General features: G+C 40.9%; 1 protein-coding gene across 1 annotated transcript in view; it reads left to right on the top strand.

The window, feature by feature from the left end:
• snd1 (staphylococcal nuclease and tudor domain containing 1) overlaps nucleotides 1-25,438 on the top strand; it is a 174,855-nt gene that overhangs the window by 133,705 nt on the left and 15,712 nt on the right. Inside the window, exons 18-21 of the mRNA XM_082510494.1 lie at nucleotides 3,357-3,498; nucleotides 16,778-16,901; nucleotides 18,949-19,018; nucleotides 21,861-21,974. Coding sequence (XP_082366620.1) covers nucleotides 3,357-3,498; nucleotides 16,778-16,901; nucleotides 18,949-19,018; nucleotides 21,861-21,974 — 450 coding nt within the window. The remainder of the gene's footprint in view (nucleotides 1-3,356; nucleotides 3,499-16,777; nucleotides 16,902-18,948; nucleotides 19,019-21,860; nucleotides 21,975-25,438) is intronic.

The raw sequence follows: 25,438 nt of genomic DNA, 5'->3' as shown, positions 1-25,438 counted from the left end.
CCTTTGCGCTTCTACACATCATAGAATCGGATGTCGACATGAAGCCTTCTCATTGTGCTCTCTGTCCAGTCCCCCCGTAACTTGCTATCAGCCTAAAACTGCTGCAGTGACATCTGCCAGGCTAATGAATGGTGACACTCTAATCTTTGTCTTCCCTAATTGGTGCTGCAGGTTTGATCAAAAGCCAAGTCATGCTAGCTCAGTTGCAATATGGTAATCATGTTTATTACTAGACTCTGTGTATTCCAGCATTTGTAAGTGTGCACATAAAGTCTGCATATCTAAAATAGCTATGCTATCCTAATATTGGTTGATCTTGGGGGGTTTGTTTTCAGCCCTAAGTGACCTTAATCAACCTCTACCCCCAGAATTTCTACCTGTCTACATTCTTTCTGTCTTATTTCCTTTCTCCCAAAGCTGCAAAGCTGTAAGCTATGCACAATTAACTGTGTGGTGCTTCAAAACTGTTATCTGGTGGCAGGCTGCAAATACATCAATTCTGCAGTCAAGTTGGGCAGTTTAACTCTGGGGGCATTCGTAGAGCTGCAGTTTTGGCACTTGCATGTTCCATTTTTCAGGCCCTTTACTATTTGCTCAACAAAACCATCAATTGCCCCAGCCTTAAAATATGCCTTCAGACGATAAAGAAACCATGTGCCCCCCACAGTATGATGGTGTGAACAGATTTAGGTCCCCTCGGCATGAATAAAACCTGGGCCATATCAACGAGGTACAGGATCATCTTAGCGCGCAGAGGAGCGCATGTTATACTAAAGCCTCAGGTGTGATTACCACGTGCATCTTGGCAGATGAGCCAAGACAGAGTGGAAAAAATGACAACAGTAAAACCAGCTAATCTAATTAGCTGAAAGATACTGTGCACTGAAATAATTAGCCAGAATCTAATTGGCTGATATCAGTGTGCTGTTAAAAATCTGCCTGCTTCATTTTCTTCTTTTTCAGTAACCTTTAAAAGTAAACAGTTCCCAAATAGCCTGCAGAAATGTGCAGTAACAAGCAGTCGGGCTACAGCTATACAAGAAGTTGGAGCAGTATGAAGCTCAGCTGTACTTATTGACTTTTGAGATCCCCACGTAACCTCTCCTCCTGTTTCACAATGATCCATCAACAGGGAGCTGATTAGCTCGCTTTCATCCTAACAGTCTTGTGTTTATGCATGTGTTTAATGCTATTACTGTACCTGAAGCTGTATACAGACATGCTGCTTTTCCCTTTAGCCGCCTGCTCTTTCTGGTGCATCCCCTTCTTTATGTAAACACACATACACGCGCGGGCTTGCTGACATCCATGCAGTTTGATATGTGGCCCAAGGCAAAGCACTTCTCTCTAATGAGCCTCCTGCCCCCCGTTTCTCCTGGGGAGCCGAAAGAGGACTAACCTTGATGCAGCCTTAGAAAGGATGTAACCTGCTTACACGCATCCTCATAAATTGCTGTGCTCGTGAAGGAACCTAATTGACAACATTCTTTACCGAGGGAGTGATATTATCGCCGACATTACATGGCTAATCTTAACTTGATCCTCGGTCCACCTTTAATCCTTAACCCTAAAACAGGGGTGGGCAACTCGAGGGCTGGTGTCCCTGCAGGTTTTAGATGTGTCCTTGAACCAACACAGCTGATTTAAATGGCTAAATTAGCTCCTCAACGGCTGTATCCCAATTCAGGGTCTGCAGCCTTAACGGTCCACACGGGCCGCGTACTCAAAGACCGCTAAGGCCGGAAGTGAGAGGCTTGTGAAATGGGACGGTCTAGCCCCTGTCGCGCTGCCCAGGTTGCCTAGCAACCATGACACTAACAGCTGGAAACGTTTCATACAGCTTTGTTTGACATAAATGAAGGACAAACTCTTTTGTTCATTTGTTTGTTTGTTTCTACATGAGCTTTGATTTGATAAGTATCTGAGGCTGAGACCACGGGACTGTGAAATCATGATTATTGGGCTTCACTTCTGTACTGAACAGTCATTTAAGATTAGCTAGTAAATAACAATTAGCTAATGTTGTTCATGAGACTTAAGTCATCTCACTTTGGTAATGTAAATCTAATATGGCCAATTTTAAAGTTACAATTTCAATCATTATTAGTTATTACAGCAGTGAATGAACTCTGTTTCAAATCCTGAGCTTCAGTAAAGATTCAAGCTGCATTTATTTATATTATTTATATTTCCTGTCACCTTAAATCTTCACTCAAAGACAGGTTTCTTTGACACTGTATATATAACTGTGTTATATATATATGAGAGACAAATGTTGTTCTTTTAATATGTTGGCATGACTAAATTTGTCTCAGTGCTTACTTTAAATATCCATAAAATCCTCACATTCTCTGCAAGATTAACATCAACTATTGAACGGCGTATATTTTAAAGTAAAGGCTTTAAAACCAAGTTAGTACAAACATCGCTAATGTCACATAACTTTGCTGACATGTGGCCAACAGTAATGTTTTAATGTTCTTCGTTATTAAACATTCGCACATAAATAAGTGACATAATATTCAGTACTTACTTTTAAAAGTTTACTCTTCGGCTGCCCGTCTTCCGCCGTTTTTTCTCTCCGGAAAAATTATCCACACCCACCGCTGCGCTATGCATTCTGGGATATGTTGGGCCACGAAGTCTACACCGCCACATCCTTAAAATTCAGTGAAATGAAGGACGCATTTGAGGGCCGCATTTCGAGCAGCCTTTGAATTGGGACAGCCTCCGTCGCGTCGCTGTGATGTAATTGGCCTTAAAATGCAGCCTTTAAGGCTGCAGACCCTGAATTGGGATACAGCCAACATGTCCTGAAGTTCCCCAGAGGCCTGGTAACGAACTAATCATGTGATTCAGGTGTGTTGACCCAAGGTGAGATCTAAAACCTGCAGGACACCGGCCCTCGAGGCCTGGAATTGCCCACCCCTGCCCTAAAACAACTGCTGGAAGACGTGAGGAAGATCTTTGCAAATATGTGTTCAGAAACATCTTTGTAGTATTATGTGAGGTCAGAAATCTGTCATAGGAGTGATGGACTGTCCCATATGCTGGCAGCATCAAGGGTTTGAAATTGGACCAAAAATAATTAGTGAAAACGAATGTTGCTTTGCTGTTGCTTGTGCAATATGCCACCAAGACCGGGTATGTCAGCATGACATTCCAGTCTCATTCAGTAGTCTCATGCTGTTATAAATCTCGGGCCACTGGTGCAGCATGTACGAATTCTCATTGTATGAATTTCTATCCCTGAAAAATGTTTGGCACATTAAGCTTGACCTATCTGATCTCCATGTTTGTGTTGCATTGACATGTCTTTTTTTAAAACATTTTTTTACTCCTTGTATGTGTTGTAGGTCTGGGCCAATTATGAGGAGAAACCAGTGGAGGAGGTCGTGCATCTTTCAGAGGAGAAGGAGCGCGTGGCAAACTACAAACCAGTCTATGTCACTGAAATCACCGACACCCTGCACTTCTACGCCCAGGATGTAGAGACAGGTACCTCGAGATGGTCGTGTGCATGAGTGAGGGAGTGCGTGAAAATTCATTTTTGTTCACTTAGTTTTCCAAGTATATAATTTTCGAGTTGGCCTAAAGAGGCAGCTTGCAAAACCAGACAAACAGACTCCAGTGAATATAAAATTTGATAGAGTAACCAATGAGAATTCGTTTAGAAAAGTTGAAATTGCTTTATAAACATGCTGTTTTACTTCAAGCTGCAGATTTTTTTCTGTCAGCTTTTGCAGCTTCACACTAAATACCACTATCTACACCAGCTCCCAACAGCGGTGGCAAGCAAGGACTTTGCATTTTATTCCCTTTTAACACCAGACTGACTTTATGAATGACAATTATCTCTACTACTCAGACATTCGGCTCATCCCCTGCTGCAGCATCCCTCCCACCAGGAGACAAAACAAAGGACGTCCCGCTTATTATTACTACTAAATGATAGGAATAAATCACTACATCCCCTCCTGTCACCATTGATGTTTGCAGTTTTTTTTTAAGTCAAATGGAGTCTTACAATCTAATCTACTCTCTCTATGATAACAAAAAGTTTGCCATTTAAAGCTCGGATAGGCAATTTGTTTGAAATTTTTGTGGTTTAAAAAAAAATTTTTATGATGATCCACCGTGAAGCAGTGTGGGGGGACTAGACTCCAGCACATCTGCTGGCCTTTGATTTTGGGCTTTAGAAAATCCAGCCAATCATAGAACTCTTGAGATCAGATCAGATGAGTAGTGTGAACACAAAAGTCTGAATAGGAAGTAAGGCATACATGCTCAATTGGATGAGCAGAGGTAGTGGGTTTCAAGTCTTGTGTGAAGCCAAAAAACAACATGGAATTTGTTTTAGTTCATATGAAACGCAGCACTTGTACTTGTGCATCTCAAAAAAGTTCATTTTTTTGGGCTACAATGAGGTATAAGCCATAATGATCCAAATCAAAACACAAAAAAGGCTTGAAATACGTAAGTATGTGCTTATCTGCTTTGAAGGGTTTAGAATAGAGGCGAGAGCGCTTCAGGGGTGGGTTGTCTATTTTAAATTCTGTCTATGTAGCTTTAATTATTGCCATGACACAATTTTGCATTTAGAAACATGCAAATACATTAAAAGCTGCATTGACAAACTAGCTGGAACAGATCTGAATCCTTTATGCCAATCACTATCCCTTCATCGTCTGCCAGTTTGTAGGAGCAACTCAGGATTCTGAGGTCTTCCTCTCTCTCTCTGCCGCCCCCCACATCTGTCTTCACTGGCAGTCGCCTGGTAGAGGCCATGAAATTGACTTTGGCCACCTTTTAATTTGCCTCACTGTCATCATTAATTAATTTGCCTTCATTTACTGCCAATCTAAGCCTAAGCATCACACGCATCTTAATAATCCAATCATTTATGACTGTGAAAAACATTTAGCTCACAATTGTTTGTATAACCTTTCTGTACATTGAAAGCTTCGGGTATTGTGACATGCGCTCAACAATATTTTCTATCAGCTGTAGATTCAAATCTAAAGCCTTTTCACTGCCTCTGGCTACTTCAGCTTCACTTTCCTGCAAGTCAGGACTAATGTTCAGGTTGAGTGAGTTGTTTTTGGGGGTTTTTTTTATCACTGATCTTAATTGGGTGTCTCTGTGAAGATGCTGAAATATATGATACATGGCACATTAACCTGAAACTAGGGTTAATGCTTTCAGCATCCTTTATTTTCAGTTGGGTGGGGTGGGATAGAAGCAAAAATATATTACACAATATCTAAAACTGAGTAGGAGTTCATGGTCTTGTGGGAAACAGAATGTACTCAAGCTACACATAAAAGAGCAAATCAAAGCATTTTTATTGATTTTTAGCATATTTCTCATAAGTTCTTTATACCTATAAACGAACCTGGGGAAATGGAAGATGCAAGGTATTTACAACTTCAACGTTTTTTTTACGGGGTAGAATCTAAAGTGTTGCATTTAAAGAAATGTACACAATCTGCTTTTTTTTTTTTTTTTTTTTTTTTTTTTAAAACATTGCTGCTCTCAGTGCATTTTGACAGGGGAGCTTTGAGTTATTTAATCTTTTCTCATATAAAGCCTTGATTTTTAGATGATCCAGCAGTGCTAGGGCTTTTTTAATTTATTTTTTTCCCTCTTAATTGGCTCGTGTTCTTCTACCAAGAGACTTACGTGCTACTTTAAAAAAAAATGTTATTCTCAGCAGGGAAGAAAAACCTGACCGGTCTTCACCCTCTGCTTTCCTCTCCTCATCTCCCTCTCCTTCATGTTGTTTGCCCCTCCCCTCCTTCCTCCATCTCCTTTTCTCCCTTGGTTTCTTTCATTTTCGCTGACGCTCCCTCAAAGCTACATTAAGTCATACCAACCTCTTGAAGAGAACATCAAAGTGTTAGGGCCTGTAAAATCATACAAGCTGAGTGCTTTATCATTACATGCCCCCACTTCCACCCCAAAAAATTTTCTGAAAAGGACTTTTATATACTCAGATAAGCTTGGAAGTGGAGGCAGAATTTTTTAATATTCTTGTGATTGCAACTGATGACAACATACCACCTAACATAAATGCATAAGTGAAAGAGTGATTATAGCATCTGTCCCACTATCAATGTCTGAAAACATCTGGAATAGCAGGCTTTTTTCTACATATGTGCTCGCTACTGCCCTGATTCCAATCTATAGGTAATAACATGTGTCAAGTAAGGTCATATGAAACAGGAATTAACTGGATGAGTAAACACTGAGTTGAATTTATATATACCAACAGATGTATTTAAAATTTAACATAGTAGTATACCTGACATTCCCATCCATCAGCGTTTCACACACGTTTTTATAACAGGGGCTGTAAAACAACATGACTTTGACTTTGACTAGTAGGACTTTTTTTTTTTTTTTTTTTTTTTAGTAGGACTAGTAGGACTTTAGTATTTAGCAGTAGTGTAGATATTAATACCAATGAACAGTCGGGTAGAAAAAGATGTTTTAAGTCCAATATAATGAGAAGATGATGCATGTATTAAAAAGATAAAGAAAGAGAACACACACACACACACACACACACACAATCGGTCGGGTTACAGTCATTAATATTTAGATGCAGTTTCCAAACCATTAACCCTGTGGGAGTTGTGGCTATCTAATAGGATGGAATGTATTTATTTATTTATTGTGGCCTGCTGTGATCAGTGGGTATTGAAAAGCTTTCACAGCTGTTGCTGTACTTTAAAAAAAATGTGTGTGTATATATAATATAGATTTTTTTTCCCTAAACGAAGGAAATTTGGTTTATAATTCCTTTTATTCTCCTGGGCCCCTCTGTATCTGCACTGTATTTTACCCCTTTTCCCATTTTAATTATTCCCATTTATAATTAAATAAGGATATAAGGGCTTGTTTTTTCTCTCTCCTTTTCAGTATATGAAAATCTTTACACAGACTCGATAAGTGATTAATTTCACGTTAGGAGTGGTTTTCCAAGTCACCAAGAAGCTTGAGCGAGAAGCTCTTTAATCCTCAGTTTATTTTAAGGGTCTTTATCGCTCATTGTTTCGTGCCCCCCACCTCTCCCAGTACACACAGACACACACACACATCTCTCTGCTTTGTACTGCTGTGTCTTCCCCCACCCCCTATTTTCCTTGTGCATGTTGCTTCCTCTCCGGAGGCTATATGTAATTACTGTCAGAGGGGGGCCTGCATAGATCTGTGTGACCTTGGACATTGAAAGACAAAGGCCACTCCAGGCACAGGGGAAGGAAGTGACTCTGTGCCGTACAATATTGCTAGTTTACCACTATGCTGGAGAGTCTATGTAATTTAAACACTTGCTAAATATATTCTTGCACTCTTGATAGGTATGAATATGAAGTGGGCATGTGTGTATAAATGTATATTGGACACCGTAGTGACTAAATATTTCATTTCAAACCTTGTTTACAGAAAATCTACCTGACCAAAACACTACAGCCTAGGAAAGTTGGTTACATTGTTGTCCATTCATATAGCTTTCACAGTGAGAGGAATTGATGTGATTACAAGCAATACAAAGACTACAAAGACATACTTGTATGCTGGTTTCCAATAAGCCAAATGTGCATAACCAAGATGGTGACAGAAGTAGACATTTTGAAGTGTTTCTATCACTCACTACATTGCAAAGACCTTTTCATGATATGACTTCTGTCAGTGGCAAAACTAAAAAAGCAATAAAACACAAACATGAGCAGAAAATGCACATGTTACTGGTTGTTCCATGTATTTTTGACACCAAGTGGAGATGTAGACATGGATCTGAAAAGCTCTGCTCAGGTTTATAATGCACTCTACCAACACAGTGGCATAAACGAGACCTTAAGTGCCCATACTAAGGACTGAGTGTTCCAAGGAGCAGGCGTATCCAGCTGGTAGATCCTAATAAACATCTGTAGCCATGGCCAGTCAGCAGCTGCTTAGATATCCTTCACAGAAAAGGGGCCCATACGCTAGCTGCACGTCTGGGGCATTGCGCGTGTAGGAGACTTCAGTCCTCGGCAGTAATGTGCCAACATAATAGCCTCCACCACCCATTGTGTTGACCGCTGTAAGGTAAGAAGCTTCCCTCAATGAGTGGGAACCTGGGAAACAAAGAGCTGCTTTCCTTTTTTCTCCTTTTCTTTTCTTTTCTTTCCAATCCAACTGGATGCACAAAGGCTGTACATAACAAAGTGAATTAAGCTACTCTCATCAACAAACAGCTGGGGAGAAAAGCCAGTACCCCCCCAAGAGTGGGGCATATATAAGCAGGCTAACTGTAGCTATAGTGATTTGAAAACTTCAAACAGGAACTATGGCAGATACAACATGTAGTTCACACATCCCTTTTGCTTCTGAGAAAGCCAGCAAAAAAGATAATTTTGAGAGAATGTGCCTTCAAGTCAGCACACTTCAAAGGAGCCCTGAGAGCCTCTGAAATGATGGGCAAATTGCAGGAGGCATGCTAGAGGCTTAAAAGCAGGGTGCAGCTGATGGGCTTCCTTTATAAACCTTCTCATAAGCCTATGCTGACCAATTGGCATGTTTCCAAAGCCCACTTGCCCAGCCAAAATTGAAGCCAAACGCACATCGGCAGTGAAAAATGTTTTACCACTATATAGCAAATGGTGTAGGATGCATAACACATCTAAAACAGAGCACTGCAATGAAATGACGCCATCTCTCAAACACTATATCAGCACTATGGTACCCAGAGAGCTGAAGCTGTCCATCTAAGTGTGGCATTTCTAGCTAGTTCTCGCTTATTGTGGCACACTGGGCCAGTATGGGTTCTTTAGATCTCGGTGTCTTTGGCCGTGGATGAATCGGCTCATATCAGTTGGCCAGACTTGGAGCACGGCATGGAAGAGGCTACAATCACAACCAGCCCTAAAACCTTTGACAGTAACTTTGTGGCAAACTGTTTATCCCAGAAATGTCTCATCTCTCCAAACCACACTCAAATAGAGCCCCAGCTACACTACTACATGTGGGCGGGCTTCATGGGGTGTTGGGAAAGACGGCGGCTTACTGATGGGACTGCCACTGACCATGACGCCTGTGCAGCAGGGAGAATGACATCCTCATCATACTCGATGTCATCAGGTTCTCCTCCTTAGATTTTGTGAACTGGGTAGAAGGAGAAACTCTGTACCTGGGTCTTCCACCTGTATCCTTTTACGAAGTGCAAGCTGACTTGAGTTTTATCCAGCAGAGCTGACAGTTCTGATGATCTGTGAAAAATTTGCACATGCTTCACTGCAGTGTTGGAGAGACCGAGCTCAGTTTTAGGGGCTGCCAAGTTGCAGGTGACATTCCAGGAACCGTACAGTTAATTCAAATCAGTGCTTATATAAGCTGGGGTCTACCTGAACATACAGCTTACAGCTGCCACAACACCATTTATTCTGTCTTGTAAACTTGTGTAGAATAGATGTTTAATCTGTGACACACTGTTTAATATTACTGCATTGGTTTTCCCAAGCCACAGATTGTGTTACTGGGCAAAAGACTTGTCTCTGCCTAGCTAGTGACCTCCCCCTGATTTGGCCTTAACGCACTTGTCACATCCACGGTACTGGGCTGCTAGGCCTGGCCCCGACCGACAAACACACATTTTCTGCTCACCCCAAGCCTCAGCTGCAGCGCGGTTGGCGGTACATCCTGTCTACCGCTTGTTTCCTGGCACCCATACAGCCTCATAATGAGTGGAGTCGTTCCCCCCAACCAGGTGCCACTCCGTCCACATTATTCACACTTCTACCTTTTACACACAGCAGCTGTTCATCACCTAATGATGCTGGACCCAGCTACTGTTGGAGCAATGCAGGCAGAACAACACTGTCTGGCTGGACTTCAGACCAAGTCCTTTCCTGCTTTTTGAAATGGAATTTCATTATTTTTACAATTTAGGTTCAATTTATTTTTTCCATTGCTTTTTTTTTTTAGTTCAAGTAGATTTTTTTTGGGCTAGTTCCCTTTTTATTCACTGTGTTGATTTCAATAAGAGAACATAAGAATTACTATAGCGTTTCATATGAATTAGGGTGAGTGGCCTCATAATTAGATGTCATGTCAAGGCAGCCAAGTGATGACTACTCTACAGAGTACAGCTTACTAAAAAAAAAAAGGCAAGAGTGCACTGAAAAAGGTTTTTGTGTGTGTTTTGGATGAAATGTCTAATTTTAACACTGTGTGCCAGAGTCAGCCAGGGGTTAAGATAATTAACTTCTGTGCCAGTGCCATATCATACTGTTTGTTTGGGTTTTCCCCCCCAAAGCATTAGATTTAACAAAGTAATTTTTGTTAAGCATGAGTTCTCTGTTGAACAGTCTTATTAAAGTTTGAAGTAGAGAAATTGCAGAAATTTAGCAGTGGAAAATAACAACTTTCAGGCATTACTCTGATGGGTACATTAATGATTGTAGTAAACCTTTTTTTGGTTCAATAAAATTACAAAGTAAATGATTTTATAATTATACTAAGTGTATGTGACTACAACTATGTTTGAGCTTCAGCTACTTGTTTCCAATACAATACTAGCTTTAATTTCAAATTCAGTCTAATTAGAGTTTTGCCATTAAAACAAAATGGACCATACTCTGAAAAAAGAAAAGTAGTTATTTCTGTGGCCTCTGTATCCCTGTTCTCCTCCCTTTTTATGTCTAATATTTAATTCAGCTGAAGTGTGTACAAGACCTTGTTGTAGTCCAATTCGACCATAAACTGAACAAAGTAACCAAGCTAGGAAATGAAAGTTGCAGGAGAAGAAGCACCCGATGCGGCTTGTTTTTCACTTTTCCAGCTCCCTGCCACTGCAGCAGATGCAATATTTAGAGGTCAAGTCCCGCCAAGATGATCTTCCGCCTCCCAAGGCATTCATTATTAAATCAGATGCGCAACTTAGCTTCTAAAAGGTCAGCTCACCTGTCGGTTTGAGGTGGGGTGCATTTGCTTTTCAGGTGGAAAATAAGCATGTTTGTCCACACTCATAGTAAGCACGATTTGCACTAATGTCAACTTCGAGGTCGATTACCTAAAGCCGAATGGCAGAATGGGACTTTTCACAGCGGTGAGCCACTTGCAGGTCTAAATCTGGATCTCATCAACTCTACCAAATGTGGGCAAAAATGTGCAAATATGTGCACATTTGGGGAGGCATTAGCTGCATTAGCTGCAGTCAATGAGACTCGACAGGTGGTAGAGAGAAGAACAGAAGAGACTGATGCAAAAAGAGAGCCACAGATGCTTTCTCTCTCAGTGATGGCTTTTCCAATTACAGAAATGGTAATTTGCCGTTCAAAAAAAAAAACAAAAAAACTACTCCAGTCTGGCAGGAAGTGAAAAATGGAAGAGAGTTATTGCTGGTGGAGTATCACAAGACATAATCCATATCCCGTTCTAGAGGGAGTGGAGCAGCAGTTGTCAGGTGGGGCGATCATTTGTTTTTCTAGCTTGACCTCCTTCGACATGCTGCAGATGCTCAGAATATTTTAAAGATCAGCCAGGAAGGGGATTAAATGGCCTTTTTCCTATTTTGCCTTTCTTTTACACACTGTCTGCAGGTGATTGCCTTACAGGTTCTTTGTTGACCAAACACGGGGGCCAATGATCTCATAACAGCTTTGCAGTGTGCTTGCTCTCACTGCAGGCCTTCCAAGCCAGTACGCTGTATACTGAGGCTGTGTTTTGTTGTTTGTCATTGCTGCCTTTTTACCTTGAAATTGTTGCTCGCATGTCCTGAAACACAGCCATTCCTCTACCCCGAGAGGATGAAGCCTGTCCAAACCTCATGCATATTTAACACCGCAAACTAAGCTCCGTTCAGTGTTTGTGAATCTCTCAGATGGTAGATGATGTACCATCCATGTATCCACACAGTCTTTGACTAGCCAGGCAGGGGGCACAACAAAGGTTCTGCAGCATTTTCAACATGAGCGAGAATGCTGATGTAAAAAAAAAAAAAAAGAGAATGCTGAGGGGGAAAAAGGCTTTTGGGGTAATTGTGTGTCTCCTCTAGATCTTACCATCCATTTTGCTTTTATAAATCTGACTGAGCTGTAGCTAGGTTTATGTGTCTGGATCTCCTCCAGTCAGTTATTTCCCTGGCAGTTATCTTTTCATAGATGCTCTCGGCTTTGACTCCTAATTTTGTCATTCTTATAAACCAGGAAATTGGAAGGCTTTCATAGGTAGCCATTGCTCTCCTGGCCTGAGCTCCTTTCATATTGTGATTATTTACCATTCTGTGGGTTTAATGCCTTTTGTAAACAGCTTAATAGAATTCAGTGGAGCCTTGGGATGCGTAGTGAAAGGGCACTTGATTTGCTGTTTTTGTTTGTTTTTTTGTTTTTTGTTTTCCCTCGCCTTTGTTCACACACCGTGTGCCACAAAAAAACAAAATATGATCATAACTAACCTGTAACATGTCAGTCTCTCTCCCCTCTCTCTTTTTCGCTCACCTTTTTGGTTGTTTTCTTGTTTTAAAGCCTAATTGTTCCCTCGCTATTCTGTGGGCATTCAAAATGTAATTACATATGATTTACAAACAGCTGCATCCATAACGGTGAATAAACAAATTACAGAACGAGGGAGGGGGTGGGAAATAAACAACAGATGAATAAAGAGATGAAGACAGAAAGAAATTGGCCGCCATAAGACACAGTCAGTGGTTTGGCTGCTTTTTAGATCGTCACTTTGGCTCTCCATTCAACGCAAAATGAGCACTCACGCTTGACATGGTTTACCCAATCTGCACGCAGATATTTAGTTGTCTTCATGCCAACGTAAAATGGGAATCTTGTGCTGTAATGCAGCGTTTCCTCGCTGTCCTTCCATGCTAATGCGACTCTTCCTATTCATTCAGAATTTCCGCACTTGCGTAAGCTTTTATTCAATTCACCCCAGATGGCAAATTACTTCTGTCAGTGCTCACCTGCAGTTTGTGAAGTTCATTTTAGCTTTCTTCCACACTGATTGCAGTCAGAGGAGACCTAATTGTAGGTATTTGTGTGTAATTCCTTGCACATCCACCTTATTTCCATGTGCATTTTGTTGTTGTTGTTGTTGCTTTTGTTATTATTGGTGTTGTGATTTGCACCTTGACAGTACACTGATGCTCTTCTATGGACAAGCATAGACTTAAACCTGGACATATGGATGGAGTGTTTCTGAATTTAGATCCAAGAATTCTGCACTCCTAATTAGACCTTCAAATCCCAACACGGAATAATGATAATGCGCGAGTCCCACACTGCATACTAAATTGAACACACCTTGCAGTCTGCAGATGTGGAAATGAACATTATTGAGTGCTCTGTCGGTGTCAGTTTGCAACTCTATCAGGTTGAGACTGAGATAAGAAAGTTCTGGAGCTCAACTGTGATGCAAGAAAATGCATCTGGTAAATAAGGATGTATTATAGTCTTCATTATTCTCATCAGGGAAAATAGAACCCTTAGCTCAAACTGTACCAAACAGCAGTGTACACGAGGAAATAAAGGTGATGGGCACTAAAAGGCCCACCTGCAGAGTGAGATTTGTTTAGGAAGTCTGCATAATTATGCTCATGCTAAAATCTGTGATATGGTGGTCTCATAAGCTCCAGCTTCCAGTTCAAACTGTAAATAATCCATTCTGTTGCTCGGTATTGTAAATACCATTTACATCAATAAAGCATTTTCAATTAAATGCACACACATTCGCACGCACTAACTTTTTTAATTTGCTTAATAAATCAAGGAGGTGGCTGACTGTGGAAGCTGTAGTCCACTGCAATATTAGTTATTCTGCACCAAGCCACAGTAGTAAAGCTGGAGTATAATGATGCAACCACCCCGCCTGTGTGCGTGCGTGTGTGTTTGGTCCATATGATGCAAGTTGTTTAGAAAGCAATTCATCTGATGTGTTTTCTAAAAACTGCTTTCTCTACAAAATGCTGAGGATGGGTCTGTTTGGTGTGTTGATGCTTCTTCCCCACCGCTCTGCTGCATTCATTAGCAATTGCTGTACCAGTGGGTGGCTAGTGATGTGTCGGACACCCCCACCTTGACCGCCCCCCACCCCCCCTCCTCACAATCAAACTGAGCTCCCAACTTTTCTTACACACTCCCACAATCCCTTTGTATCCCTCGTTGGTGTTTTTCTCCAGGTTTGACAGCATGCAAATGAAGGTTTCCTGTCTGCTGTTGGTTTGCAGCTTGCCTGCCTGTCTCGGCACAGATAACCGTGGGAAAAACAGCATCATTATTTGTGTTTTCTTGTTCTCCACAAGCATAAATAATTTTAGGTGTTAATGACAACTCGCAGCAGTACATAAGTAAAAAAAAATAAATAAAAATAATTTTTTTTTTTTAAAAAAGGTGCGTGCAGTGCCTGCCTCCAAGCTGTTTGATAGTAACATGCATAAGCAGCACCTACTAATTTTGCACGCAGATACATGCACACGCTGACTGCATTTATTTTCACACAAGAAAACAGGTTAGTGGGAGAAAACATGTTTTTGTAATACCCCAGTTATACTGTAAAATAAAAGTACACATGTACAAGGTGAGAAATTGGGTTTTTACCCAAGGCTGACATGCTAGGTTCTTCTATCCATGCGGTTTAAAAATATCCGGATCTGCTATTGTAAGACTGGGAGTAAGTGTATGCGTAGATGCAGTATTGTCACACAAAATATTGATATGAATGTTATGTTTACCGCTTACTACGTGATTTTTATTGGGGGGAGGAAAGGAAGCTATTTGCAGTATTTTCGAAAGCATCTCTGCTTTCCTTGAATAACCTCCAACATTTTCACAGTGCTGTATGTGTAATGCAATTTTGTTTTTGCCTCAGTTTCCTTTCCCATTGTATGAATTTATGTTTTTAAAGATGCTCCATTGCACATGATTCTGGTGCTCCTGCCCACAAACCCCCTCCAGGTGGTAGATCAGTGAAAATGGCCTCTAAAAATACCACCATGGAATTTATATGGGCCACTTTACTAAACTAGCTGCTGTAATTGCTTCCACACTCTTCATACAGCTCTACACACAAGACGCACAGCCACTTGCGAACACTAATAGACATGCTTGTGTAAACATGCTCTGCAATACACAAATAAATATACTGTACATAATACACAAACACCAGAAAAGTGGCTCTCTTGGAGATGCACATACTTAGTGGTGTTCACAATCAGCTCCCCAATTGCAACTGATGGGTGCAAATCAGGCTGCCACTTACTGCAGTCATTGGATCCATGAAGCCCTGACTCATAATCTGATTTCTCAAGCTCCCGCCATATCGACAGCCCCATTCTCGCCGTGAATCCACCATAATAGGTCTCCCTCGCATGATATAATGGCTTGATAGGCCATAAAGACCCACTGGGAGAGCTGGCTTGCTTAATTTAAAATTCTGTTTCTCTAACAGAGTCAAGGCATAACAAGAGAAGCAGGTTGTTTTTGGGTTGTTTTGGTATCTGTATCTGAAGGCGTTAATGTTTTGTTTTTGTTTTTTGTTTTTTTCCCCCACTGAGCCACCAGTCGTGCTTAAGTGTTGAAAAAAATAAGCCTGATTTAAATTTGACTAATCTTACATTCAAGGTCATCGTCTTGTGCACCTCTGGACGGGTTTCAGCGTGGCTATTATTTTTTAGATCTCTCAGTAGAAGTCATGTCCCCTTGCACTTCTGCCTCTGTGATTCACCTCCAATATGTCAAAAAAGGGCCATCCTTCAACTTGATTTTCATTTTGAAGAAGTGGAAGCAAAGATTGCATTTGAAAGGCCAAAAGAATTCCTGCTTTTTCAGTGCATTCAGAGCATAGGATGGCAGACTGGAACCCACCATAATCAGATTGTTTGTATTCCTCAAATGTAAAAAGGCTGATGCGGTATTGTCGTCGTCGTGCCAGGCAGGCGGCACAGACACCCAAGTTTGTGAATGCGATAATTCGAGAACAAGCCAACGTACAATTTTCAAATTGATACCATCTATTTTTCTGATTCATACAGAATCTGTTCTGCTAGAAATCTCAGGGAAGTTTGAATTTTGGTAACCTCAAGGTCAAGGTCAGAGGTCAAGATTTCTGAAAGTCTTATGTGTTTTCAGAACTTTTTGAGCACACCTATTGTGTCTGTCTATATGAATCAAGGCATAAAGTACATTCTCTAAAGCAGTGATTTAATTTAACTTGAACTGAAGTATCTTATTGTACTCGAGCATGCAGGAATGCTTTTAATTTATTCATAACAAAAAGGAAAATGATTATTAGAAGTTGCACCATTCGGTTATGAAGGGAATAAACAAGCCGACAGAAAAATACTCACTCTCACAAGAAGCATCATAATGCCTCACAAAGCTGCGCCGGACTTGATTTCATTTATATTCATACAATTATTTAGGAGCCCTGCATGGGGTAAGATACACGTGTTCATTTTCTGCCGCTGCCTCAGGATCCACCCTCCATCAGTCACATACTGCCAGCAGCTGAAGGGAGGAATCACAGCACCTCTGTATAGGATTTGAATGAATTTTAGGTCCATTTTACACACAGATGTTACATATTTTTAGTTGCTGCTGCATCAAGAGTGGAAAGTCCCATTTTTAGTCGGGTGAAATGCAAATGGAGAAAAGATTGAAACCACAACAATGTTAAAAACTGGCCACTGGCATGTAATGAGTATAATTTGAAGAAAACTCAAATTACATTTGGAATTGTAAGTTGAACTCCAGTCCTCACCTGTTATCTCACATGCATTTCCTATCAGGAAGTCAGCTGGAGAATCTGATGGAGACCATGAGAGCAGAAATCACCGCCCAGCCACCAGTGGAAGGATCCTACTCTCCACGCCGGGGAGACTACTGCATAGCCAAGTTTGCTGATGGTGAATGGTGAGCATGCGTTATAGTTCCTCTGATGTTAGCAGCCTCATAGCAACCTTATCAACATTGTCAGGTCATCTTATGACAAACAGGAAGGATTAAGACGTCTCTCCTTTGACACAAGGGTTATTAGCTGCTGTTCTTCAGTATTATAAAAAACATTACATTCAGTTTTCTAGGCAGTGATATGAATGATGCAGTGCATGTATAAATAGTTCGATCGGTGCAGGTTTTCTTTTCTCAATGAATAATCACCCAATTTTGACAGCACCGGTCAGGAGTGACACTGACCTTATTATGTGGATCAGGTGTCAGCTGATGTGATTGATGGTATCTGGTTTCTTCATCAGTGTCATCACATAATACAATGGATGGCCAACTTATTGATGGATTTTACCACAATACTCGGTATCAACAGATGCCCCAAGGGAAGAAAAAAAGAACTTGATGGTGGCGCATGATTTATCAGCTGAGGGAAGAAACTCGAAACTAAACATTTATTTTATACATTTTTGTGAGGTACAATATGTGCTTGCACACTGTAGTTATTTCCCTCACAGGAACACCTGACATTTCATTTTTACCTTGTCTCTATTTAAGCCTGTGTCGACTGCAGACACCCACAGGGTGTAATTAGTTCAATGCCACTGCTTTGGCCCTTCAGAATCAGCAGTAGCTTGACAGTAGCTCACATACACACTTCTTCATCATCTCCTCACTGGATGTTCGTAGTTTACAGATGGTTATGGGACAGATAGAAGTCACAGTGATCGAGGGAGGGAGAGGGAGTCTGTCAAGAAGGTGACGGTGAAAAAAGACCACAAAACTGATTAAAAACCAAATGTTCCCCCAACCCAGGTGCTGTCCTTTCGTTCTTCCATCCCTCCTTCCATCTTCCTGTCCTGTTTTTTCGGGGCAGGGCTCAAATTTATAGCAAACCATCTGCTGTAAACCTTTCACTTCTTTAACCTGTTTTTTGTGGAAAAAAGTCTGTCAGGAACCCCACTTTAGGTGGAAAATATCTGATATCTTTGTCATTTTTTATTATTTATCAGCAAGCTAATTACATTCATTGTTCTCTGTATCCGTATCGAAGTATTTTGTGATGCATGCGGAATGTCCTCCTTTCATTCGGGGAGTAATTAGAAATTTGTCGCCTTACAAGGCCTCTCGGAATACCACAGAGTCAAAGTGAATTGGGGGGAAAAAGAGCGAATAAGAAAAACTGTTCATTAGTCACTCGTCACTTTGTCTTTTGCTCTTCTCATTCCTGTTCTTTGTGCCCATTGCTGTTGTCTTCCTGTTAATCACTTATTCAGTTTTAACTTTGTGCTCTCGTTTCTGTCTTTGCCCATGTGGACCTAATTATTTGACTTTTTCCTGCTGTCCTTGGTGTGCAGCCAATTTTTCTTCCTCACGCTCATTTGTTAAAGTTAAGAGTCAGCGATGGTCAGATGAAACGACACAAGTGTGAGGGAAAACAAGTTCTTATGTTGCGTCTGTATGAATTGAAGAATTCACAGGAAGGATTTAGCCACTGTTGAGGCATTTTGTTGTTTTGTTTTCAAGGTTTTTTTTTCCCCCTTTAATTTAACCCTGATTAGTATGTCCTTGTAATAACAAGTTTATTTTCATTCGGATTGTCGGATACGCTTGAAAATATAACCGTTACAAAGTGAAACTGCTGGGTTTTTTGATTAGCACTAATGCACTGACGTTATTTGCTACAAGGCAAAAATAGGTTTAAATTTCTCTCTTTTATTGCATGGAGCCCCCCCGTGCAATTCGCACAGCCCTGCTATCTCCTGATAGATCCCCTTTGTCCCACCTCACCCCGCCTCCTCTTCCACTCCTCTCCTCCGATCACAACAGACAGATCCTCCAACACATTCTCCCCAGGGAAATAAGCACAGAATCATTTACTCATCTCCTTTTCCTCTTGTGCCCTCTGTCTTCATCTGTTTCCCCTGTGCTGTATACTCTCTCTCTCTCTGCTCCCCGCTACCCCTTCCCTCTGTCTCTCTCTCAATTATTTTTTATTTTTTTGCTGTTACAGGTACAGAGCCAGAGTGGAGAAAGTTGAGTCACCGGCAAAGGTCCATGTCTTCTACATTGACTATGGCAACGTGAGTAACTTTGTGACGATGAATTTGACTGACGTGTACATTCTTGTCTTTGTCCCTTAATGATGGATTATCATCATTAGAATATAAAACAAAGTGCTGGTGTTCAGGGCTCAAAACATATGCACAGTAGCAGTGCTTTTTCCTGGCCAAACCCAACAGCCAGAAGGAGTTTAGTAACTGAAGAGGGATTTTTTTTCCCCATTATTATCCATCTATTCAGTCACCAGTTGTTTGCTTGTTCCCATATTTATTCAGCTGGAGTTTTTCTTTTGATGTGACTGAAGCAGACTGCTTTTATTCATTCTGTAACTATGACAAAAACAGAGCTGCCCCCCTCTCTGAGGATTCTCCTTCAGTGACTCCGTGATGACGAAGGCACTACATCCTCACATACGCGTTACAATTGCGTCTCTGCCCACGTGCGTACACATGCTTTCGCATCACCATACCACCAAGTGGCTCATTCAGCCAACCCCCACCCCCGCGACCACCCTGCGGAGTTTTCCCATGATGCAGTGGAGCGGCACAGTGTGTGACTGACCTCAGAGCAGGGGACACATCGAGGTTTGGTTGGCAGATGTGATGCATCCTGGCATGTTGCTGAAAGTGTGATTCTCCGAGGCTGACCCGGCACACAGAAAGGGGAAAAAAATCAAGCTGCTATGTACCTCATTCTTTGTAGTTTTGCGTCATTTCAGTTTGGGTCAATCTGGCCTTGATTTTTATGGCTCAGGCTATTAGCTGATAATGTTGCAACCTCGCTCGGGAACAGGTCAGTACCTGAATTATTATGTGATCATTAGAAAACACAGCAGAACACTTTTGGCATTTCATTTTTAAAGCCCGCGTTCAAAGTGCTGTCAAACCAGAATATGGCGGCGATAAATCTTAACATTTTAGCCATAATAAATGTTCAAGGTTTTCTCTGTCTAGACTGTACAGACCAGTGAACACATTAGCCTAAGATATGGGGGTCATTAAATTAACTCCCCACTTCTAACGGCCATATTTGTCTGACTTTCCACCACAGTGTAGCCTGTGGTGATCAGTGATTGGTTATTGCTCACGTGTGCCCTACCTGTGTTGATATATCAAGTTTAGTGCTTCATAACATTGACATACAGTGCATACTTTTAATTTTTATACATTTTTTAAAAAGATCTGGGAGCCAAGTCAAAGCACAGCACTGAACTAACAATCGGTATTGTGAACATGCATAAAACTGTTGTTTTTATGGACTTTTCTGTGACATTTTAAAGGGGACCTATTGTACTTGCTTTCTGTCATAGATGTATTGTTACATTAGTGGATGTTCATATTAAACATGGCCAAAGTTTTTAAATAATCTACAAGCAGTCACTGTGAGCCAAAACCTCAGGCTTCAGACAACTTATTATTACTTTTTGCTTTGGATGATGTCAGTGAGAGCAAATGCACTTAATAAAGATCTCCCACGCACAGCTCTGGCCCCACCGACCCACTCTTCAAACCTTTTGTTTCTGAAGGCTAGCCAATTAGGGGAAAGCTGGTTTAAAGGCAAGGGGAACAGAGGTAAAATGGCTTGTTTTACAATACTCCACTATAGTAGCTTAGAGTCGAGTTCAAGAATAGAAAATCTGGTTTTGGGAATGAATACAGCAGGTCCCATGTAATGTCAGTGCAAAACAAATGAATTCAACCTGAAATGCCTATCATAGGCACTTTAAAGATTCATTTTTGTGATTTGGTGTTGGAAGCATTTGTTGGTGACAATCAATTTGACATGTATTGCTTTCTTTACTCTTAGCTCGTAGCTAAACTAGAGAGCAAATCTAGTTTAAGCTACGTTCACGCTACATTTTGACCCTATGTGACCCATATCCAATCATGGTATGACAGTGTGAACGGCACAAATCCGATATGGGTCACTTTCGTATGTGGTACTGAATCCGATACATATCCGATGTTTTAGAAAGCGGCTGCTGTTTGAACGGTCAAGTCGCATTAAATCCGTCTTTTACGTCACCGACACAAGACAGACGCCAATTATCAGCTCCGGAGAAGCGCCCGAGAAGACATCGCGAACGCTTCCTGGCCATCCAGCGTAGATGTCAGTGAAACTGCTGGGAAGACAACGTTGGAGAAACGTGAACATTTTATTTATAGATTCTGACAGAAATCTGCAACTATCCTTTGAAGCCCTGCTCCTCTCTTAAACAGCAATAAGAATAATTATTAGGTTATTTACATTATTATGTAAATAACAAAATAACTTAAAGCAAAAATTGGGAAATGTAAAGTCCGAACTCTTTATATTAAGGGCCATCTATCAAACAATACTGTTTGCTCTGGGTCTAAACAGAGCGCGTTGTGTGTGACGTCTTCTTTTGCGCATGCGGGCCGCTTTGAGGGTTCGCACTAGGGCGCGTTTGCTGTCACATTTTATTTGTAGTGTGAACAAGCAGACACAAAAATCGGATTTGATCAAAAAATTGGAATTGAGCATTAAGACCTGCAGTGTACAGATGTACAGATGGCACAATTGATACAATATTATTTGAGAGATGGGGGCTGGAATGCCAGAAATTAATAAGCAGACAATGATAACAAGCTATGTTTTTTTGTGTGGGTCATATAGGTAACAGTTCACTATCTCAAAATGTGAAACTCATAAACAGTTTAAGGTTTAAAATCTGTACTGTTTGGAAATACCATTGAGGCTTCACTGATCCTGTAACTGACCTAATTTCTTAAAAAATGGAAATAAAACAAACTCCATTTTTATGTGATTGCAATTGATGGGGCAGCTTGTAATGAACTTGTTTTGTATTGATTGTTATTTTTGTCCTCCTTTCATATTCAGAGGGAAGTTGTGTCATCCACCCGTCTGGCTCCCATACCTCCGGCCTTCAGCACCAGGACCCTGCCAGTACAGGCCACCGAGTATACCTTCGCCTTCATCCAGGTCCCCCAGGACGTAAGTGCACAGACGAGCACGCGCGCAGAGCTGAGATATGTGTCGCAGCTGAAAGCTTCAAAATTAACTTTGAGATATCGGCTTCTTCAGTCTCATTTTCTGCCAGCGTTTGAAAGTCGACTTTCCTGGCAAGACATGACAACTGTTTGAGTTTCACTTATCACACGGGGCGATAAGTCTGCAACTGACAGACGGGGTTGAGTTGTCATTCCAGGCGAGTGTTAGTGAAAATTATGCTCATACATAATGCATATTGTACAAAGCAGACACAACAATGACAAACACCAAGTCATTGATTTACTTGTTTGCACCAGATTTGAATATAATTGGGTGCCCAGACATGGTTTTATTAACAGTTTGATAGGATGGATTTCGATATACACGCTGCTTCAGCAGCCCGAACTTTCTCATGTTACAGAGCGATTAAAAGCCTTCCAGTTGCTTTGTGTGTTTGTGTACTTGGACGTCCATCTGACCATCTGATAGCAGAGCACCAGTGCATTTTTTTTCCTCCACGGCACTAATCTTCTTGTTTACATCTGAGTGTGTTTTCTCAACCTCCAGTGACCACTGGTGTGTGTTTATGTCTCAGTATGTGTGTGAGTGACTGTGTTTTGCGCATGTCATGGGGGGTCAACCGATTGGTAGCGTTTTGAGCGAGCAGCATCCCGAATAGAAATAAAACAGAAGCATGTTTTCGTTTGGTATGTGCCCGATTGGCGCATTCGAGTGAGTGTTTACAGGGTTTGGATTTCACTTAACTCGGTGTGCGGAGCATTTGCGTGTTTTCACAAAATAATATGATCACACACATTTACAGTAAACAGAGTCTAAATGTTTAGGACGGCTGTGGAATCATTTTTACGGTCAGTTTAGAGGCTGTAGTCTGCGATGCACTATTAAATGCATTTGCATTTAATAGTGCATCGCAGATTATCAAATGCACTTAACAGTGTAAGCAAAAGAGGCTCCATTTATTCTAAAACATGGCAACCCTTTGAAGGAACTGTTTTGTTTTGTGCATCAGTGAGACAGCCTGTTGCGTTATACAGTCAAATTGCAAATTTGATATCATTATGTTTGAAAATGTAGCGTAAAGTATTTTTAATGGGCTTGTGAATGTGAGGAAACATAGCAGTCAAATAGCAGAGTATCAATCAAATCCACATCGGCACCCCCTTTAAAAACCACTGGATAGATTGGCACAGGGATGTCAAACATAAGGCCCGGGGGCGAAAATCAACCCACCAAATAGTCTAGTCTGGCCCAGTGGACATCTGATAAAAATACAGTTTACAATAAGTTTATAAATAAGTCTAAAATGTAAAGTTTTAGAGCTTTTCCTGCTGATGAAGACCTCTCACCAAAGTAACCTCATAATAGATAAATGATGAAAAAAAATGTTCACAGAAATAAATAAAGAAAGAAAAAGAGATTATACAATGACAGGACGGTCTGTGCAATGAGCTAACAGATTCTTTTTTGTCATGTCACATATTTATTCCTCACAATTAAAGCTCAAAACAACATTTTTTTCCATTTAGAAATTTTTAAAAACAGACGTTGTGTGAAATTGATTTTTTTTTTTCATATATATTAAAATTTGTCAGGGATTAAATTTGTAGTTAAACTTGTTTATACTGTGGGCTGGACGTGGCCTACAGTATCAAATTTGTTTAATATCCCTGGCATCGTCAATATTTAAGCGTAACCTAATATATCGTTGGATGTGAAAACAGAATCACTTTCACTAAAAAGGAAGAAAAAGAAGAAAAAGTGCATGTGTTCACAAGCAGGTGGTACCAGGGTGCATGCTGTCACCTGTCTCATGAGTCAGTGATGAAGTGGCCCATCTGTTGATCCAGCCCAGGGGACAGAGGCATCACCTACACCTTACAGCCTGCAGACACACACACATACGCGCACAAAGCTAAACCACATGTTGGAGGTTGACATGCACCTTACCCCTCTCTGTCAGTCTGCATCTGTTCTTTCCTATTTCTCTTTTCATTTTCCTCTTCTCTTGTGTCCGCCATCTGTTTTTTCTGAAGCCTTTTACTACGTCACTCAAACTGACAGCACGTGACAGCCCACAACCCCTTTTGTACCACACCTTTGCTGCTGCACTTGAAAAAAGCTTGTTGCCTTTGTCTTGCAATCTGCAACCTGACACCTTTACACAAGATGTTCACCATCCCGAGTCATTCATTGTCAGTCGTATATCAAAAAATAACAAAAAATAATTTCCCCAGGGATCAATAAAGTATTCTGATTCTGATTCTGATCTTTCTTAACACAGTTCTGCCAGTAGCATAAGATCATTCTCCTGCCTCCTAATGCCTTTTCATATAGCGAAAATATCTTTGTAGGGGGGGAAATGCCAAGGTACACTCTCACTGTTCTGCTGTTATGAAGGAATAACACTTCTAACTTAAAGTTTTTATTTGGAAAGAGGCACAGCGTGTTATTTCCATGACATCTCACTCCAGCAGCATCTACCACACATTTATCAGTAATTAATCCAGTTTTCTCGTGTGCATCATGAACTCTCAGCTGCCTTGCCATTTTCTTTAGTTTGCCTTTTCAGCTAATTAAAACTTTTTTTGCTAAGACTGTTCTTGTAGAAAAGATGAACACCCAAGTTATTTCTTTTAACAAATGCCAGAAAGAAGCACTCCAACCAAAATAGCCACTTTCTAATGGTAGTGGCTTATAAACAAGCCTACTATTCCATCCAATTACTCAATCACGTACTAAACTGCATCGCTTACACTGGACTGCTATCGATCTCTTCTCATTAACAGATGTGCAAATTAAGCGGTGGAAAAAATACACTTTTTCTTTTTTTGGGGGGGGGGGAGCTAAAATTCCAAAGCAAAGCTCATTAGACAAAACTGTAGAACACCTGCTGACACTACGCATCTATTTTATTCTTTTCAAAATTTGCTTCAAAAAATTTTCGCAAAGAAGACAAATAATTTTTGCTTCAAAAAGAAAAAAGAAAAAAAAGGTGCTTTGTGCCGGGACAAGATGTAACATTATCTTGTCTGAGAAGTTTGGCTTGTGTTGTTTTTATTAAAAATTACATTTTCTTCATAGCATTTTAATATCGCTCAAAGCAAGTCATTTTAAAAAAGAAGTGTTTTGGTATCCGAATGTAAGCTGAGGTGCAAATGCAAACATTGTTGCCCTCAAGTGCTTCAGAAATGTCTGTTCTACACACAGTGGATGAGAGCGGGTCACTGAAAGGCACTCATTAATTTTGTATCGTCTCTTCACGAGTGTCAGTGCAATTCCTCTTCTATAGTAGTCTCTCTCTGCGTTTTTCCCTTTCCTCCTGTATCAGCTGTCTCTCTTAGCTCCCTCACTCTCTTACTTTCTGACACACACTGACTCGCTCTTCCTCTTTTCCCCTCTCTCAATGTTGCCTCGAGCTTCCCTGCAGCGCCTGTGACAAGTTGGCC

Source organism: Aulonocara stuartgranti (assembly GCF_965226115.1).
Source record: "Aulonocara stuartgranti genome assembly, chromosome: 17".
Taxonomy (NCBI): Eukaryota; Metazoa; Chordata; class Actinopteri; order Cichliformes; family Cichlidae; genus Aulonocara; species Aulonocara stuartgranti.
This window is presented reverse-complemented; position numbering and strand designations above follow the sequence as displayed.